Source organism: Mirounga leonina, unplaced genomic scaffold, assembly GCF_011800145.1.
Source record: "Mirounga leonina isolate KUSES-001 unplaced genomic scaffold, KU_Mleo_1.0 Mir_154, whole genome shotgun sequence".
Lineage (NCBI taxonomy): Eukaryota > Metazoa > Chordata > Mammalia > Carnivora > Phocidae > Mirounga > Mirounga leonina.
The window spans coordinates 65,284,765-65,298,622 of record NW_023270389.1 but is presented as its reverse complement, the minus strand read 5'-3'; the positions used below and the strand labels follow the sequence as shown (position 1 = coordinate 65,298,622).

The window sequence follows — 13,858 nt, the reverse complement described above, 5'->3', positions numbered from 1 at the left end:
AAACTCAATGAATTTTATCAGGACTTGGATTTAGACTATTACACAGGTTTGGAGTAAGTCTTACATGTTATAAAGGTGTTAAATAGCTCCCCAGGGACGAAATTCCAGTGTCCCCATGTACTGTCTCTTCCCCAGCACTGCTTGATTTCCAGTAACCTGTTCAATTTTCAGATGCACAGCATCTATAATTTGGTAGCCCAACCTTCAAAAGATAGCCCCATATCTTTAGGCCCTCTCTCTGAACAACTCCCTCCTCTCCAGTGTTAAGCACTGCAGACTAACTAACTCAACTAACTCACCTCTGATGTCTTTCTCCTCAGCTCTGTATGACTACTACCCTCGGCTCTAACTCTAGGTTTCTGCACCAGAGCCTGCATACAGTCCCCATCCTGGGAAACTGTAAGGTACATCTCATGAATTCATTTCTCTCAAAGATAACAGTCTTATGCTGCCTGTTGTCCATTGCCTGAAAACAGTTGTCCCAAATATTATGTACAATTTTACAGTTTTTTATAGTGAGAGGACAATTTGGTACCGATTACTCCTTTCATCATGGCCAGAGGCAGAAGTCATATAATCTATTTTTTTAAAGTTTATCTCCTTAGGATAAATTTTCAGAAGTCAAATTACTGGTCCAAAATAATATGACATTTTCATGGCCTTTGGAATATATTATATAAACTGCTCTCCAAAATAGTTTCTGCCAAAGTGAAATTACATATATTTGGACTTCTGCTATACAGCCAGGAAGATGAAGTAAAAACAAACAAAACAAGGAATAAAATTGGGGCATATAAACTTTTAAGTTTATATGAGGGATCTAGGGTTAGTAGAAGTAAACCAAATGGGAATGTGAAACTAAATCCACGTAGAGGATGTTCTGATCATTCATTTGTTGAATATTGTCCCTCAAAAAAACTAGACAACAAGGAAAGAAAGATAAAAAAAAAAAATAAAGGTGAAGAAGGAGTCACATTTTCTTCTTCCATGTAGGACTTATTTTATTCACCTCTCTTAAACTGTGAAAATATCTCAAGTACAATAACAAACAGTTCAGCTAAAGAAAAAAACCAAACAAGGTTCTCATAAAAGACACATTATATCAATCTTAACATCATTAATATAAGCAGTTAAAAATGGCATTGGACTTTGTAAACAGACTCTATTATGAATAAGTATCCCTAATGCCACTGTGGGAAAAGGTGGATCATAGAAAGACAAATGGATGGATGGATGGATGGATGGATGGACGGACGGACGGACGGACGGATACTTAGATAATATAAATAGATGGTTTCCAAAACAGATAAAGAGGACAAGTAGCAAGGGAGATATCTGTGGATAAAGTGACTTGAGATTTATCTTTATTTACCGTTCCATCTTCCATCAGCTTCAGACAAGAACCAAAATCTGCTAATCGAATATGTCCATTCATATCCATCAATATATTATCAGGTTTGATGTCCCTGAAAAGACAGACACATTCAATTTTTAGTTGAGAAAAATAAATACAACCATTTACTTGGTAAGATAAAAATTTGTTTGAAAATCTCAACTTCTTTTAAAATTAATACTCTAAGAACACCTACTTGACTACATTGTGGGTTCAAATCCTGGCTCTGGTTCATATGATAACTTTCTGAAACACATGCACTTTCTGTGTTCTGGAGATAAAAAGCTTTTTGGCAGTTTTTTTGTCTTTTTTTTTTTTCTCTTTAAGAGAGAGAGAGAGAGCGCATGCCTGCGTGAGTGAGTGCGGGTGGGGCATAGGGAGAGGGAGAAAAAGAATCTTAAGCTGAGCGTGGAGCCCAACACGGGGCTTGATCTCACAACCCTGAGATTATGACCTGAGCTGAAATAAGAGTCGGACACTTCACAGACTGAGCCACCCAGGTGCCCCTTCCTGGCAGTTTTCATTCAGGTTAAATTAATTTAGATTTGCAAAGATTCCAGTATGACCATGGTAGGCCTATTTTCTGTATACAGAGAAGAGCCATAATTATTTGATATATACAAAACATACTATTCTCTAGCCCATGAAATTGGAGAGGAAAAAATATACTTCCTAGACCTTGAACATAAATGTAAATAAATAAATGTTCAATTACTTTGAGTCAAAGTAATTGCAAAGAAATTTCTTCATAAAGCTTATTTGAAATACAACTGACAGTCCCTCTCCTCCCCACTTGTGCTCTCTATCTCACTGTCTCTGTCTCTCTCAAATAAATAAAATCTAAAAAAAAAAAAAAATTAAGAAATACAACTGACACAACTGCTTAGTAGTAATTTATGTTATATAAAGCTATTTATGGATGTTAAGTCAAAGGCTTGTAAAATATACAAATCTAATTAACAGCAAATTAAATCACACCAGTTTTTGTATTTGTTTCTACATGTGAATAAGGAAAAGGGATGCAAACTTCGGCAAAATACATAAAATGATTCCTGTAAAGACCCAGCAATGTGTTTTCTAATCATAATCTAAAGATTAATTCTGAAAAATTAAGAGATCAGACCTTCTCAACATATTCTACATGTAGACGAAGGAAAAAAATTATCTATGAACATCATAAATGCCAAAAGAATTCTATTACCATGTGGTTAGGGTCACTTTTTTTTTTTTCCATCTCTTTCCTTATTTATTTTATAACTGGAAGTCTGTACCTCTTAACCCCATTTATCTATTTCATCCATCCCCGACCCACCTCTCCTCTGACAACCATCAGTCTGTTCTCTGTATTTAAGAGTCTACTTTTTTATTTCTTTCCTTGTCATTAGTTTTATTTTTTAGACCTATATATAGATAAAATCACATGGTATTTGTCTTTCTCTGACTTACTTCATTTAGCATAATACTCTCCAGGTACATCCATGTTGTCACAAATGGCAAAATCATATTCTTTTTATGGTTAATATTTCACTATATATATTCCATATACATACATGTATGTATGTACACACACACACACACACACACACCATATCTTCTTTGTCCATTCATCTATCAATGGATACTTTGGCTGCTTCCATATCTTGGCTTTGTAAATAATGCTGCAATACACATAAGGGTGCATATATCTTCTCAAATTAGTGTTTTGTGTCTTTGGGTAAATACCCAGGAATGGAATTACTGGATTATATGGTATCTCTATTTTTAATTTTTTTGAGGAACTTCTATGATGTTTTCCACAGTGGCTACACCAGTTTATAATCCCACCAACAGTGCACAAGGGTTTCTTTTTCTCCACACCCTCACCAACACCTGTTATTTCTTGTCTTTTTTTATCCTAGCCATCCTGACAGGTATGAGGTAACATCTTTTTGTGGTTTTGATTTGCATTTCCTTGATGATGAGTGATGTAGAGCAACTTTTCAGGTACCAGTTGGCCATTTTGTCTTTTGAAAAAAGTCTGTTTAGTTCTTATGCTCATTTTTTTATTAGACTGTTTGGTTTTTTGCTATTATGTTGTTTGAGTTCTTCATATATTTTGGATATTATCCCTTTACTGGATATATCATCTACAAATGTCTTCTCCCATTTAATAGGTTGCTTTTCATCTTTTGATGGTTTCCTTCACTGTGCAAAAGCTTTTTGTTTTGATGTAGTCCCAACAGTTTATTCTTGCTTTTGTTTCCCTTGCTTGAAGAGACATATCTAAAATAAAGCTGGAGGTATCACAATCCCAGATTTCAAGATATACTACAAAGTTGTAGTAATCAAAACAGCATGGTACTGGCACAAAAACAGACATCAATGGAAAAGAACAGGGAGCCCAGAAATAAACCCAAGCTTATATGGCCCATTAACCTATGACAAAGGAGGCAAGAATATACAGTGGGGAAAAGACAGTGTTTTCCATAAATGGCATTGTGAAAACTGGACAGCTACATGCAAAAGAATGAAACTGGACCACCTTCCTACACCATTTACAAAAATAAACTCAAAATGGATTAAAGACTTAAATGTGAGACCTGAAACCATAAAACTAAAAGAAAACACAGGCAGTAATCTCTTTGACATTGACCATGGCAACATTTCTGTAGGTATGTCTCCTTAGGTAAGGGTCCTTTAATTTAACCTGAATGATACCACTTAAGGTCTCTATGGCTCCTTTTTCCCATCTGCAATAAGAGGATAATATTATTGAAGTAATTTCTGTGTGTTGTACATCATGAGTTGGCAAATGTTGACCTAGAGGCCAAATCCAGCCCACTGACCATTTTTGTAAGTAAAATTTCATTGTAAATAAAGTCACATCCATTCACTTATAAAGTATCATCTATGGCATGGGGCGCCTGGGTGGCTCAGATGGTTAAGTATTATCTATGGCAGCTTTCTCATTACAACAGCAGAGTGAGTTGAGGAGTTCTGACTACAGACACTGTGGCCTTCCAAGCCTAAAATATCTCCTGTTTGGCCTTTTACATAAAAAGTTTGGTGACACCTCTTGAAGATGACAAATGACTGCTTAACAGAGACAGGCAGATGATGGACTGAAAACAACTTTTATAGGAAATTGGCTTCATTATCCTCAAAGTTTGAATTTATCCCACTGTCAGAATGGTGTATTAAAAAAAGATTTTTCTGTTGTTTGGAAACATCAAAGAAGTATACTTTAGTGCTGGAAGGAACCTTGAAAATTACCTAAACCATTTTTAGAGAAGTATAAAAAATGATTCTATTCTTTATTTTAAAAAATATCAAGCTGTATAGTCACTACACATACTGCTATTGGCATATTTCTCAGATTTTAAAGAAGACGAAAGGCATTACAGAAAAGGAAAAGAGTGAAAGGATTCATAATCATCAATAATATTTTAGGCTATTTTAAAAGTAGGAAATATTAAAACTTAATTAGACAAATAAATTATATCTATATTTATAACAAATAATAAATAATGAAATGGAAAATATTTAACAGGATAGAATTGATGCTCCCTAAGTATCCCTTTACCTTTCCATATTCTCTCCTTCATCCACTCCCCACAGGTTACCAACCACTATCCTGGCATTTACTATATCCATACATATTTTATATTATTAGTACATATATACAACCATAAGACTATTTTTCTGAATGTCTTTAAACTTTATAACTGATGTCAAACTGTGTGTAGCCTTTGAAATGTGGTTTTATTCTAATACTGTGGGTAAAACATGTTACCCACATTGATACACATTGTTCTAGTTTGTTAGATTTAATTGCTATATGGAATACTTTCATAGACCAAATTTATCAGTTCTCCTGATTATAGAATTTAGTTCTTAACAATTTTAGACGTTGATTATTTTGCTATCATACAAAATTCTGAAATGAATATTTTTACTAATGTTGCCTAGTGCTCATCTATGAACGTTTCTCCAGGCTGTATACCTAGAAGTGGAATTGCTATGATGAAAGACACATGAGTCTTCAACTTTACAAGCATGAATACCACTAAGGTTAAGAATCTTTTTTTACATTATCACTAGTCATCTCACATTCCTCTTCTGTAAAATGCCAGTTAATATCCTTTGCCATTTTCTTTTTTTTTTTTTTAAGATTTTATTTATTCATTTGAGACACAGAGATAGAGAGAGAGAGAAAGAGAGCATGAGCAGGGAGAGAAGCAGAGGGAGAGGGAGAAGCAGGCTCCCCGCTGAGCCGAGGTGGGGCTCAATCCCAGGACCCTGGGATCATGACCTGAGCCGAAGGCAGATGCTTAACCATCTGAGCCACCCAGGGGCCCCTCCTTTGCCATTTTCTTATACTGTGTGTGTGCTGTTCATTTTTGGGGTTTGGGTTAATATTCAGGAATTCTGTTTACTCAAGCTTAGTTTAAATGTGTTACAAATCTCTTCTCTCAGCATGTGGGCTTGTTTTCTCACATTGTTTATAATGTCTTATTCGTAAAAAAAATTATTTAAGGTCAATGTAGTCTTATAATTTACAATTTTTGTCTTTTTCACTGTTTTCAGCTTTACTGAGATATAACTTACAAATAAAATTGTCATATATTTAGAGTATACAACATGATGATTGATATACATACACATCATGAAGGGATTCTCACTGTTAACACACTAATCATGTGTTCTTTTGTTTTTGGTGGTGTTTTTCAGTAAAACAATTTCCATTCTCTTAGAAAAGTTCAGTCATACAACACAGTTTTATCAACTATAGTCACATTATACATTAGCTTCTCAGACCTTATTCATCTTTTTTTTTTTTTAGATTTATTTACTTAGGGGGAGAAAGGCAGAGGGAGGAAGAGATAGTCTCCAAGCTGACTCCCCGTTGAGTGAGGAGCCCAACACAGAGCTCAAACCCACGACCCTGAGATCGTGACCTGAGCCGAAATCAAGAGTCGAACGCTTAAACTACTAAGCCATCCAGGTGCTCCAAGGCCTTATCCATCTTATAATTGTAAGTTTGTACCCTTTGACCAACCTCTCCCTATCTCCCCATCCCTTTGCAACCACAATTCTACTCTCATAATTTGTGGTTTGTGTCCCAGGAAATTTCCCTTACCTTCTCCCAGAGGTCATACAGATAATGTCCTATATTTTCTTTTATAAGTTTTAAAGTTTTACTTTTCATTTCAAGTCTTTAGTCTCCCTGGAATAAATGTTTGCATGTAGTGTGAGATAAAGACCCATCCCATTTCTTTCTGTCCCAACACCACTGATTGAATGACATCCTTTCACCACTGATTTATACCATCACTTAGCTTGCAAATCAAATCGGTCTGTTTCAGAAATTCCTAAAGCAGTCTTCCTGAACAGCTTTCAGGGTAAAAGGAAGCCTATTAATAATCACCAGAACAACAAGCATAATCTGGAACCGATCTAGGCAAACTGAGATATATGGTCATCCTATGTATACGCCTATACCTGGACCAACACCACACTATTTTAATTACGAAAGCTCTGTAATAACCTCTCTACACCCGCAGACCAGGTTTTTAAAATGTCATGGCTCTTCCAAATGAATGCTAGGATTAACTTAATATGTTCCATAGAACACACTGAGATTTTGATGGGACTCACAATGGTTTTATATATTAATCTGAAAGAACTGATGTCTTTATAAGAAGACTTCCCATCCATGTATACAGTGTATCTTACTTATGAATATTCTTTTATGTCATTCAATAATACTGAATGTTTTCTGCACAGAACTTTTATTATCTATATAGCTATTACTTATCTTTTCTTAACTAGGTATCTATATATTTATTTTATATATCTATGTTTTATTATCTCTAGTTTTGGGTACCTTACAGTTTTGTTGCTATTGTGAATGGGATTTTCTTCAAAGAAACATTCTCACCTTGCTTTCAATTTTAGTGGGAATGTTTCTAATGTTTCGCCATTAAGTATGATCCTTGGTTTAGATTTTCAGTAGAAATTCAGTATCAGGTTATGAGAATTATCTTCAACTCATAATTTGCTAAAAGTATCAGGAATGGATATTCAATTTTATTACTTTTAGTATTGAGATTTTATGGTTTTCCTCCTTCAACTTATTAGTATAGTATATTACACTAATAGATGGTCTAATGTTGAAACTCCCTTGCATCCTGGGATGAAACCCACATGATTGTACTTCTGTTTTTTAATGTACCATGTATCACGGAGTCTAAAATTCCATTGATTATAAAGATGCACCACTATGTCATGTGCCACTAAAGGAGAACACACAACTATAATTTTAGAAGCCATTATTTTAAAAAGCATCCCAATTTCAGAGACATTAAATTGAAAAATAAGCCTGTCTTATTAGTATTGACAAATATAACATCTACACTGCTGAGTTTGATTCAATTGTCTCTTTAGGACTTTTGCTTTTCTTTTCATAAGCGATATTGTTCTATATTAACATTCTTTTCTTGTACTATCCTCAAGTTTTGTTATCAAGGTGTTACTATCTTCATAAAGTGAGGTAAATGGCTTTTTGAAAACTCAAATTTTCTGAAACAATTTATAGAGGATTCAATTATTGCTTTCTTAAAAGTAAAAGAGAGCCTCTTCATCCATAAGACCACATGGAGTAAAACAATGTTCACAGCAGCTATACTTTAATAGCTCAAAACGGGAAAAAAAAACCTCAAATGGCCATCAACAGGGAGGTGGATAAATTGTCATATTATTTATACAATGGAAGACTACTTACCAATAAAGAAAAATCTATTGTCATATACATCAAACTGAATGAATCTCAAAAACCTATATGTTGATAAAAAAGACATCATACAGGAAAGAATACATGATGTAGAATTCTATTTATAAAAAGTTTCAGAACAGGTAAAACTAAGTTATGGGGATAGAAACCAGAACAACCGGTAGCTGGAGAAACAAACGTTAACTGGGAAAGAGCACAAAGCAATTTTCAGGGTGATAAAAACATTCTACATCTGGATTGCGATGACAGCTACACAGGTATATCCGTTGTCAAAATTCATCATGGCACATCTAGCACTTGTGTATTTTATCATATGTATTTCAATGTAAAAAATAAAGGGGGGGAAGGTACAAAATGCCTAAAAATATACGAGATTGAAGTCTTGTGGAAGGAGAACGTCCCATTACAGACTCAGTTTCTTTAAATGTTCTTAGGTGATTCAGATGATTTCTATTTCTTCTTAAGGACATTACAGTGGCTTATGGTTTTCTAATGCACATTTCATCCACATTTCCAAATCTTACTGGAGTACAATTGCTCACAGTATTGTTACTATTTTTTAAATATACAACATACTTACAGTTTTGTTCCTACTAGGACTTCTTTAATCTCTATATTGTCCTGATAAAAATAACGCCTAGGGCGCCTGGGTGGCTCAGTTGGCTGGGCAACTGCCTTCGGCTCAGGTCATGATCCTGGAGTCCCGGGATCGAGTCCCGCATCAGGCTCCCCCTGCTTGGCGGGGAGTCTGCTTCTCCCTCTGACCCTCCTCCCTCTCATGCTCTCTGTCTCTCATTCTCTCTGTCTCAAATAAATAAATAAAATCTTTAAAAAATAATAATAAAAAAAAATAATAACGCCTAAGGCTTATTTAGTACTTTGCATTTTACGTGCAGTGTTTGAAATGACAGAGATTTTTTGCCATTCTAACTGGTGTAAAGTGGTATGTCAATGTGGTTTTGATTAGAATTTCCCTGATGGCTAATGATGATGAACATTTTTTCATGTGTCTGTTAGCCATTTGTATGTCTTCTTTTGAGAAGTGTCTGTTCATGTGTTCTGCCCATTTTTTGATTTGATTATTTGTTTTTTGGGTGTTGAGTTTGAGAAGTTCTTTATAGATCTTGGATATTAGCCCTTTGTCTGTAGTGTCATTTGCAAAAATCTTCTCCCATTCCGTGGGTTGCCTCTTTGTTTTGTTGACTATTTCCTTTGCTGTGCAGAAGTTTTTTATCTTGATTAAGTCCCAAAAGTTCATTTTCACTTTTGTTTCCCTTGCCTTTGGAAACATGTCTTGAAAAAAGTTGCTGTGGCCAATGTCGAAGAGGTTATCTATGTTCTCCTCTAGGATTTTGATGGATTCCTGTCTCACATTGAGGTCTTTCATCCATTTTGAGTTTATCTTTGTGTATGGTGTAAGAGAATGGTCGAGTTTCAGTCTTCTGTATATAGCTATCCAATTTTCCCAGCACCATTTATTGAACTACTTTATACCAGTTAGAATGGCAAAAATTGACAAGGCAAGAAACAACAAATGTTGGAGAGGTTGTGGAGAAAAGGGAACCCTCTTACAACTGTTGGTGGGAATGCAAGTTGGTATAGCCACTTTGGAAAACAGTGTGGAGGTTCCTCAAAAAATTGAAAATAGAGCTACCCTATGACCCAGCAATTGCACTACTGGGTATTTACCCCAAAGACACAGATGTAGTGAAAAGAAGGGCCATATGCACCCCAATGTTCATAGCAGCAATGTCTGCAATAGCCAAACTGTGGAAAGAGCTGACATGCCCTTCAACAGACAAATGGATAAATAAGATGTGGTCCATATATACAATGGAATATTACTCAGCCATCAGAAACGATGAATACCCGAACCTTTGCATCAACATGGATGGGACTGGAGGAGATTATGCTAAGTGAAATAAGTCAAGCAGAGAAAGTCAATTATCATATGGTTTCACTTATTTGTGGAACATAATGAATAGCATGGAGGACCTTAGAAGGGAAAAATGAAGGGGGGTAAAATCGGAGGGGGAGACGAACCATGAGAGACTATGGACTCCAAGAAACAAACTGAGGGTTTTAGAGGGGAGGGGGGTAAGGGAATGGGTTAGCCCAGTGATGGGTATTAAGGAGGGCACGTATTGCATGGAGGACTGGGTGTTATAAGCAAACAATGAATCGTGGAACACTACATCAAAAACTAATGATGTACTATATGGTGACTAACATAATAAAAAAAAAGTGAAATTTTTTTTAGCTTAGCAAGTAAAAACAACTAATTGCTGCACACAGAAGAGAGGCTCAAAATGAAAAGAATAAAAATAAGATGAAAGAAAATCGGAGGGATGTGAATACCATTATTAAAAGCCTGCTGTACCTATATTTTACCACACAAAGTAAATTTCAAGGCAAAACCAAAACAAAACGCAGTAATAGTGACAAAAAGGATCCCTGAATCAGGACTAGCTTAATATAACAAGTATGAATTTGTATATTCCACTTTCCTGGGGAAAGAGGAAGTGAGGGAGGATGTTGGCATGACGATATAACTCTCTCCTCACCTCACCCTCCCTATATGATGCAGGGTCCCAGGACCAGGGCTGCACTTGCAGGTGCCAGAAGCAAGGAGGATTCCTTTTTTTTTTTTTCAATTTAAATTCAATTAATTAACATATAATGTATTATTAGTTTCAGAGGTTGAGGTCAGTGATTCATCAGTCTTATATAATACCAGTACTCGCCTGAACTCTGCCCTATGCACTTCTTCTCTTGGCTGAGTTTAATCTGTACTCTCTCTCCACATCATAAACTGTAAGCAGAGCAGTTTTCAGGAAATTATGGGAGTCCTTCTTGCAAATTATGGAAATCTCAGCAGCTCATTCTGATACTTCCAATTCAAATTCAGAACTACAGAGCTTACAGTTGTCCTCTTCTATCTTATATCAGTGTCTCCTTTCTTCTGCACCAACAGGCCTGATTCTTAAGGACATGGGGGATAAGAGAATTGGAGTACTCCATAATCATGCATTTGCTTTTATTTGACATTTACACACAACAATCTCAAAATAACATTATTTATACCAGAACCAAAAATTTGATGCCTGAAAACAAGTTGAAAAAAATGTGTATAAATTCCAATTATCACCACCTACTTTTATAGTTGCACCCTACATCCATTCCTAGAGTGTACGGCCGTAAATGCTGTTTCCTCTCCCATAACTTGTTTTCTGTTTCAGTTCTACAATTACTTAATGAGCAACTCCAGTCCTTAAGCTGACTCTCCACGGTCATTTTGGTTGTCTGTAGCTCATTCTCTAGCGGAGTACTAGATTGTTCAGGAAAAATTCAAGGGATCAACATTCCCCAGGCTCCTGCAAGTTGAGGACATTTGTTTGTGCTTTTTATACCTGAAAGGTGATTGTGTTCGTGTTCTTCCTTCTGGGGTATCATAAATATTTAAAGGATTTTTTTTTCTGTCATAAACCTTTGTTGTCGAATTGTCTGATTATAACAGATTTTCTTTCCCCTATAAGTCACTTATTCTTTTTGTCTCCACAGGATTTTTTCCTTTTTTCAAAAAAAATTTTTAAAGGTCTATAATTATACTAGAATTTGCTTATGCCATTATCTCTCTCCATTATGTTATAGTTGTCATACATATTATATATTTGTTCACTGAATATCTACCAAAACAAATTAAACAGTCAAGTTTTAAAGAACCTAAGAGAGGGGTGACCTGGCTGGCTCAGTCAGTGAAGCGTGAAACTCTTCATCTCAGGGTTGTGAGTTCAAGCCCAACCTTGGGTGTAGAGATTACTTAAAAATAAACAAAAAAATTTTTAATCTTTAAAAAAATAAAGAAGAGGAAAAAAAGTGTTTTATATACACTGAGATTTTTTTACCATTTATTATGCTCTTTCTTCTTTCTTGAAGACCCACATTTCCTTCTGCTAACATTTCCTTCATTCCGAAATGTGTCATTAGCGTTTCTGGTAAGGAAGGTCTTGAGCAATAAATTCTCTTGGGTTTCATGTATCTAAAAATATTCTCTTTTTAACTTCATTCCTGAAGGAAATTTTCATTGGATATAAAATTCTAGGTTGATAGTTTTCTACCTTCCAGTGTTGTAAACATATTGTTCAATGATCTTTTAGCCCCTGTGGTCTTGATGAGAAATCTGATATCTCTCAGATTGTTTTTCCCCGGTATGTAAAATGTTATTTTTCCTCTAGATGCTTTCAAGACTTTTCATGTCCTTTGTATTCCACACTTTGATTTGGAGGTGCTGAGTGTGACTGTCTTAGAATTTATATTGTTTTGACTTCCTGTGATTGTTGATTCTCTAAATTCCTATGTTTCTCCAAACATGGGACATCTTCAGCTATTATTTTTTCTGTCCCATTCTGTCTTTCCGGGGCTCCCATTACATATATTACATCTTTTCATCCCTTATCAGTTCATTCTTTCAATCTTTCCATGTCTAGTTTGCATAGAATAATTTCTACTGATCTATACTCAATTTCACTGACTTTCTCTTATGAGTCTCCTTTCTGATACAGAAACCATTCAGTGAAATTTTATTTGAGATACTGTATTTTTCTATTCTGAAGTTTTCATTTGGTTCTTTTTTTTTTCTATTTCACTACTGAGATTTTCTATCACTTCATTTTAAATGTGTTTTCCTTTACTTCATGAAGAATGCTTAAAATAAGTACTTTTTTTAATTTGACAATTCTTATAATTCAAATGTAGGTCAGTTGACCTGGGTCATCTTGAGCTATCAGTCCACTTTTTTCTCTTGAGGCTCAATCATAATTTTCTGATAGACTGAGTAATTTTGGATTGTACTATGTACATTGTGATCCCATGGCACACTATGGACTCTGTCAAAAATCTCTGGAAAATGGTGGCGTTTTAGTTTTACCAGGCAGTCAACCTGGTTAAGCTGAGATGTACACTCTAGGATACTCTACAACATGACTGAACCTTGAAAACAATGTGCTAAGTGAAAGAAGCCAGTCGAGAGACACCCATTATGTTTCATTTATATTAAATGTCCAGAACAGACAAATCTATAGAGACAGAGAGATTAATGGTTCCTTAGGGCTAGGGAAATATGGGAACAGGGAGGTGAGAGCTTAAGGGTACAGGGTTTCTGCTTGAAGTGATGAAAATGGTTTAAAACGGACTGAGGTGATGGTTTAACATATCTGTGGATACACTAAAAACCACTGCACATTTTAATTGACTGAATTGTATGGTATGTGAATTACATCTCAATAAAGCTGTTAAAAAAGACTATTTATAATTAAATCTCACAGCAATTTTTAATGAACATCCCCTGAATGTCACTGGCAAGTAGTACAAAAACGTAGAGATAACTCTTTCCTCCACTGGGTGAAAAAGGTTTGGAAAAAGTCATGAGCCAGTAAGAGATTAATGATTACTATTAATGTTAATTACCAAGGACAATATCTAATGCTATTATGAGTAGAACCAATAAAGAAAAGTTTGTGATTTTTAGATCATTTTTAAAAACTGAAGGGTTTAAAATGGAGAGACAATTCTTTTTTGTTGTTGTTTTTAGAGAGAGAATCTCAAGCAGATTCCAGGCCCAGCGCAAAGCCCCACCCAGGGCTCGATCTCACAACCCTGAGATTACAACCCGAGCCAAAACCAAGAGTCAGACG

The 13,858-nt window shown here is 35.3% G+C and overlaps 1 protein-coding gene across 10 annotated transcripts in view; it reads right to left on the bottom strand.

The window, feature by feature from the left end:
• CDC42BPA (CDC42 binding protein kinase alpha) overlaps positions 1-13,858 on the bottom strand; it is a 338,932-nt gene that overhangs the window by 183,274 nt on the left and 141,800 nt on the right. For all 10 annotated transcript variants that reach the window (XM_035011000.1, XM_035011004.1, XM_035011008.1 and 7 more), the window contains exon 6: positions 1,373-1,466. In XM_035011000.1, the coding sequence (XP_034866891.1) occupies positions 1,373-1,466 (94 nt within the window). The remainder of the gene's footprint in view (positions 1-1,372; positions 1,467-13,858) is intronic.